The sequence below is a fragment of the Pelodiscus sinensis genome, chromosome 7, assembly GCF_052426305.1.
Source record: "Pelodiscus sinensis isolate ZL-2025 chromosome 7, ASM5242630v1, whole genome shotgun sequence".
Classification (NCBI taxonomy): domain Eukaryota; kingdom Metazoa; phylum Chordata; order Testudines; family Trionychidae; genus Pelodiscus; species Pelodiscus sinensis.
The window spans coordinates 11,004,832-11,012,054 of record NC_143058.1 but is presented as its reverse complement, the minus strand read 5'-3'; the positions used below and the strand labels follow the sequence as shown (position 1 = coordinate 11,012,054).

The following is a 7,223-nucleotide window of genomic DNA, read 5'->3' as shown; positions in this document are numbered from 1 at the left end:
AACGTCTAATAGCAACAGAGAAAGTGTTCAGATCCAGATGATGGTTCTCTTGAATTTTGAGAGGATGTTGCGTCAACCTGCTCAATGTCAGCAGAGTATGTTAAATATGAGAATCTCAGTGCCACAGAGGATGCACTAAAAACCAGCACCTACAAGAGCTTAAATGATGGGCTTGTCCCTTACTCATCTGGCAGGAAATAACCCCCTTTCCTGGAAACTGCAGTGACTTATGCTTTCTTGTCAACAGTTCTCATGGATGCTGGTTCGGGTAGTGGACTATGTAAAGAGCTTAAAAACAAGGCTAATTCATGATTAAAACATTTCAATTTTTTTTATTGATTTATTTTTAGGTCAAAATGAATCTTAAAAAACCTGTTATATGAAGACACAACAAGTTCCTCCAGATGAATAACTACGAAGCATTAACAGCACAATCGCACATTTTTGAAGTGCTATTTGTAGAAATGCTGTATTTGTTTACAGTGATTTACAGCCTTGAACATGATGGCCAGAGAAAGTTATAATGCTATAACTCCATTTTTAATTTTTAATTTAACAAACAATATGGATAAGCATTCAGAATGTACACAAATCTTGTATGTAATTTCTGCATATCAAAAATATTACACATCTGTCAGACATACAAATCAAATATAATGTTTTTCAACACAAATTTCATATTGCCTAAACATAAATTTACAAACAGACAGTCTATATTTTGCTCCCATATTTGCAGAAGCATTTGGTGAAATAAATGCTAAAAATTAGACCAATTCTGAACTTTAACCTATGCTGTGCTTATTTTTCACAACTTTGTTTAAAATGACTCAGTACATTCTATAAAGATATGTAAACAGTTCCAGTATAATGGATTAAAAATGAAATCAGCTAGATCTGGAATGGTCACTGCTCGTGTCTTCATTAACTCAATTTCCCTACTTATCCCTGAGCGCTTTAAAATTGTTCCCTCAAACATATCTGAAAAACATATCGATTTCACGAAAATGCCAAACGGCATTTGAACAGATATGTTTCTCAAGTCTTATTTTCCTCCACTAGTTTAAAAAACAAACAAGTTATTTCATGAATTGTCAGATCCTTCAAAAGAAAAAATGAAGAATTACTGCATCAAATATCTTCACCTACAGATACAGTACAGATTACAAAAATATTGCATAGGAGTGTTGATGGGCATAATCTCACAAGGTGAGAAAATGCTAGATTTTAAACAGAATATGGCAACAAATCTATTGTCCTTTAAAAATCAAGTAATTTCAAAATTGTACAAAATGGCCATAGCTGTTGGCTTTTTTTAAAGTCTTTGTCTTTAGAGTATGTGAAATCTCAGGTGCAGTAACAGTGGACCTGGGACCCTTCACAGTGCAGTGGAAAATGTCGTTTGAGGCAGAAATTACAATTCATCCTTCTTCTTCCCTACCCTTTCATGGTCTTTTTCTCTAAGGGTTCGCATGAAAGTGGCAAATCCAGACTCCTGTATTTAAAGAGAAAAAAATGTTGGTCAAATTTTTAAAATAAGACATCAAAACAATGATCCAAGTCTCCCAGCAGCAAGGCATCGATATAAACGTGAAATGTGAACTAGAGAACAGTCACAGCTTCTGTACTGTGCAATCACAATAGTGTGCTGGTGCAAGGTCACTCCAATGAAGTGGAAAAGGAAATATCCACAGAGGCTTTAGATGCATCCAGACTCATGAAAAACTGGCTACCGGGGAGGGGAAGCAGAATATAGAGACAACAATGTAATGGAGGAAAGAGAGCAGAGAGCTTCTCAGAAATTTTGTCAATGCTTTTTCATTAATAAACTCCGAAGCACATGAGTGCCATGTGAATATGCTGTATGCACCACCTCAAAGCCAGCTAAGCAGACAGACGATTGACACCCAGGAGCACAGAGATTTATCAGAATTCTTTATTTCAAGAGATTTCTCAGCCTGGACTGTCTTCAAGGGCTTCACAATTTTAGATCACAGCTACCTCCACATGGGCTTGCAGCACCACATGGATATAAGGGGCCTGCTTGTGCAGAATCAGTTACAGGACTGGGACCCTGATTAAGAAAGAGTGTTTCTTTGTGCAACCTAGGGAATTAATTTATAAGGTTTCTTTGGCAGAGTCAGGCACAGAATACAGGTTTCTTAATTCCCAAGTGCCTTCCTCTAACTGCTAAACTTCCTTTGCAGGATATGAAGCTTTAGGCCAAGATTCTTCAACCTTGGACAAAAGTAAAGAAAACCAGGACAATGGTAGTTCTTGAAGTGTTTTATAGCAACAAACACGTAACTATACAAAGTGACAAAAGGCTGTCACTTTGCTGCATGCTATGTCCATTCAGGACTGCACAATGACAACAGGACAGAGATCACATTCTCCAGCTCCGAAAGCAGAGGGCCATGCTATCAAACTAAAGGAGAATCCCCAGTACTTGTTAGAAGAAGAAAGACCATGACATACCACAGAGTAATTCTAATTCTATCCAATAAAGAGGCAGTTGTACACAAACATCCTAGCGGGGACGGTTTCCTTCCCACTATTGGACAATGTCTCCCTTGAGTCCCATGATTCTAGAGCTGGAATGTTTTCTTTCATAAACCTCGTAAGAAGGCCAGGCTGGGTCATAGCAATGGTCCGTTTAGAGCCTCCTCTCCTGTCTTCCAACAGTGGCCAATACCAGGTGATTCCGAGGGAATTAATAGAACAGGGAGTCATCAAGTGATCCACCCCCCGTTGCCCGTTCCCAGCTTCTGGCAAACAGACGCTATTGACACAATCTCTGCCCATCATAGCTAACAGCTATTGATGGACCATGAATTTGTGTAGCTGTTTTTTTTATCCCCGTTTAGAGTCTTGACCTTCACAACATACAACATCTTTTGGTAAAAAGTGCCAGAGGTTGACTGTGTTGTATGAAGAAATACTTCTTTGTCTGTTTTAAATCGTCTGCCTATTAATTCCATTTGGTGACCCCCTAACTCTTATGTTATGAGCAGGAATAAATAACACTTCCCTCTTAACTTTCTTCACACCAGTCTTGATTTTATAGACCTCTATCATATCCCCCGTTAGTAATCTCTTTACCAAGATGAAAAGCCCAGACTTAAGGGGACCCTGTCAAAGGCTTCCTGAAAATCTAAATACACTATATAGACTGGTTCCTCCTAATCCACCTGCTTGTTGACCCCCTCAAAGAATTCTAGTAGACTGGTGAGGCATGATTTCCCTTTACAAATACCATGTTGATTCTTCCACAACAAACTGTGTTTGTGTGTGCGTGATAAATCTGTTCTTTATTATAGTTTCAACGAATTTGCCTGGTACAGAAGTTAGGTTTACCAGCCTGTAATTGCCAAGCTTGCCTCTGGAGCCTTTTTTAAAGAGTGGTATCACATTAGCTATCTTCCAGTCTTCAAATGACACCGCAATCTGGGACAGTTCCTCAGATTTGTCATAAAAAGAATGTCTCAGATTTGGGAATCTTCCTCTTATACCCAGCCATGAAGACTGATGCAAAAAATTCTTTTAGTTTCTCTGCAATGGCCTTATCTTCCTTGAATGTTCCTTAGCATCTTGATCATCCCAGGGCCTCACTGGTTGTTTAGCAGGCTCCCTGCTTCTGATGTACTTAAAAAAATCTGCAGTTACTTTTTCAGTCTTTGGCTAGCTATTCTTCAACATTTTTTGGCCTTCCTAATTGCATTCTTGCACTTCAATTGCCAGAGTTTATGCTCCTTTGTATTTGCTTATCAGGATTTAACGTCTACTTTTTGCCTTTTTGCCTATAATGGCTTCTTTTACTTTGTTTTTTAGCCATAGCCGCACCTTTCTGGTTCTCTTACTATGCTTTGGTTTTTTTTTATTCTGGGACATACATTTAATTGAGCCTCTATTATGGTTTCATTAAAAAGTTTCCATGCAGCTTTCAGGGTTTTCACTTTTGGAACCATACTTATTGATTTCAGTTTAACTAACTTCTTCATTTTTGTATCATTCCCCATTCTGAAATTAAATGCTACCATAGAGATACTGAATTTCAACCTAAATTTGGCCTCCAAGATCTCTTTCAGATCCTTCCCATGTCCTCCCCAACAGTACACATAAGTCTGTCTAGATGCCTTGAAAGCTGCAATCTTCGCACCCAGCAAGCAAGTCACCATATTGCTCTCTTAGCCATCACAAACCCAGCTATATATATTTCTAATGATTGTCCACCATTACCATTATTTGTCTCTTCTGAGAACTGGAGTTCCCTCCCCCGGAGAGGTTTCCTTAGTATGAGAGGATACCATGACACCATCTGGAAAGAAGGTCTCAACTACGGAACTGTTTCCCTGTGCTCCAATTTGATGTTCTCCTTCCCTGAGACTTTTATCCTCCTCAAGACCACAGAGGCTCCATTTCTCTATATTTTCAAGGTTTATAATAGCAACACATCCAGGGCCAGGCACTTCTCTGTCAATAATCACTGGTTGGATTTAGGACCCCTATACTTTCTCCTTATCCCTTTATTTCCTTTAGGCAGTCATTAATTTCCAAGAAGTGACCTCTCTGTAAGATATGATTTAAATGATACGTACCAAAAAGACAGCAGATTGCTCTATCACTTCTACTCATTTTATAACCCCAGAAAAGTGTTGCACCACATCTGCACCTTGCTGTAAGGGTGTTTGCTTGGCTATACATAACACCATGGGAGAGTGGAACCACTCCTGAAGCACAAGTTAGAATCTGATTTAGTGAAAACAAGTGATTTGGACTCCTCCTCGTCTCTGGAGGACAATTTTGTCCACATCACAAAACCAACAATCGGTCACAATTTTGCAGACTCCATAGACTTAAAACGTTTGAGTTTGGCCAGTCCAGATTAAAATCATGGAATACTAGGAATGGAAGGGACCTCGAGAGTCCATCGAGTCTAGTCCCCTGCCCTCATGGCAGGACCCAATACTGGCTAGACCATTTATCTAACCTACTCCTAAATATCTCCAGAGACGGAGATTCCACAACCTCCATAGCCAATTTATTTCAATGTTTAACCTCCCTGACAGTTAGGAACTTTTTCCTAATGTCCAACCTAAACCTCCCTTGCTGCAGTTTAAGCCCACTGTTTCTTGTTCTATCTTCAGAGGCCAGGAAGAACAATTTTTCTCCCTCCTCCTTGTGACACCCTTTTAGATACCTGAATACCACTATCATGTCCCCTCTCAAGCTTCTCTTTTCCAAACTAAACAATCCCAATTCTTTCAGTCTTCCTTCATAGGTCATTTTCTCTAGATGTTTAATCATTCCTATTACTCTTCTCTGGATCTTCTCCAATTTTTCCACATCTTTCTTGAAATGTGGTGCCCAGAACTGGACACAAGACTCCAACTGAAGCCTAATCAGCGTAGAGTAGAGCGGAAGAATGACTTCTCGTGTCTTGCTCACAACACACCTGTTAATGCATCCTAGAATCATGTTTGCTTTTTTTTGCAAGTGTCACACTGTTGACTCCTATTTAGTTTGTGATCCATTATGATCCCTAGATCCCTTTCTGCTTTACTCCTTTCTAGACAGTCACTTCCCATTCTGTATGTGTGAAACTGATTGTTCCTTCCTAAGTGGAGAACTTTGCATTTGTCCTTATTAAATTTCATCTTGTTTACCTCAAACCATTTCTCCAATTTGTCCAGATCATTTTGAATTATGACCCTGTCCTTCAAAGCAGTTGCAACCCCACCCAGCTTGGTATCATCTGCAAACTTAATAAGCATATTCTCTATGCTGATACAGCCGGTCCCCGACTTATGAACACACCATCTGCACTTATGAACAGCGTGGCTGTATGTAAAAGCATGTATTTCTGACTTACGAACAAATCGAGTTACAACCAGGTGTTTGGAAAGTAACCCATTTGTAAGTCGGGCCTGGCTGTATTTAAATCTTTGATAAAGATATTGAACAGAACCGGTCCCAAAATAGACCCCCGATGAACCCCACTTGTTATACCTTTCCAGCAGGATTGTGAACTGTTAGCTACTCTCTGAGAACGGTTATCCAGCCAGTTATGCACCCACTTTATAGTAGCCCCATCTAAGTTGTATTTGCCTAGTTTATTGATAAGAATATCATGCGAGACCATATCAAATGCCTTACTAAAAAGTCTAGGTATACCACGAACATAAAGCTAAACAGAATCATTTTCATATCATCTGCTAACTCTAGGCCTAATTCTACCCAGTACAATGATTTTCCCATTTTCATTAGAACTATGTCTAACTGTAGACTTTTTATTAAAAAATGACATCATATTCACTCCAAATTTTCCTTAGCAAATGCTGAACTTCCCCAAATACACCAAGCAAGTTCCAGTTCACTAACGCATATGGGTGGGATACACAGTGATTCAGCCCAGTGAATTAGTGATGGGAGGGGAAGTTAAAGCCTTTTGCAATCCATTGAAAGTTTACCCCATCATGTTCATTTACCACAAAAATGGAAAAAACACACAAGACATGTCTCTCTCCTGGGCAGTTATTTTTTCAAACAACCACCTGTAATCATACTTACTCCTCTCTCTCCATTATACTTTTCTACAAACTTTCCGTAGTTGTAATAGTTAAAGGTGGGGTAGCCATCAACACCTTCCTGTTTACACAGATCATGGTTTTGTTCTTTGGCACAGTCCACTGCAGCATAGGCAATCTGAAATACAAAAGCAACGTCACGAGAGATGAAAATCCATAACCAATTAGTGGCACCTTTAGTGGATGAGAAATTGAAGAGGAACAGGAACCGCTTGTACCAAAACATGCAATACTTTTATAACCTCCAGAGATGGCGAGAAGTATAAGAGCATCAGACTCAAGTTAACTTGCACAACTCTTACTCTGTTCTCTAAGGGGGCAGTTGCCCCAGCACACAGCGATTCAAAAGGACCCACAGCAGGGCGGCCAGAGCCCCCACACCCTTTAAATTGCTACTAGACATAGGCGTGCGCAGTACATTTCATTAGGGTGTGCACCCAAAGAATTTTTTTAAATGTACTTTGACCCCCCATTAGCCACACCCCTGACCCCTGTTAACCACGCCCCTGACCCCCATTGGTCACACCCCCTGACTCCCATTGGCCACACCTCTGGAGGTAACACTCTGGGGGCAAGATGGGCACATAACCAGAAGTAAAAGGTGTTATGTGACCTCCCCTCTAAGGACTTTTCCCACCA

General features: G+C 39.9%; 1 protein-coding gene across 1 annotated transcript in view; it reads right to left on the bottom strand.

Moving 5' to 3' along the window:
• Positions 1 to 305: 305 nt before the first annotated feature.
• The window catches only part of PDIA5 (protein disulfide isomerase family A member 5), a 148,370-nt gene continuing 141,452 nt past the window's right edge, over positions 306 to 7,223 (bottom strand). The window contains exons 16-17 of the mRNA XM_075933121.2: positions 6,568 to 6,702; positions 306 to 1,492 (exon numbers count right to left, since the gene is read on the bottom strand). Of these exons, the coding sequence (XP_075789236.2) occupies positions 1,412 to 1,492; positions 6,568 to 6,702 (216 nt within the window). The 3' untranslated portion in view covers positions 306 to 1,411. The remainder of the gene's footprint in view (positions 1,493 to 6,567; positions 6,703 to 7,223) is intronic.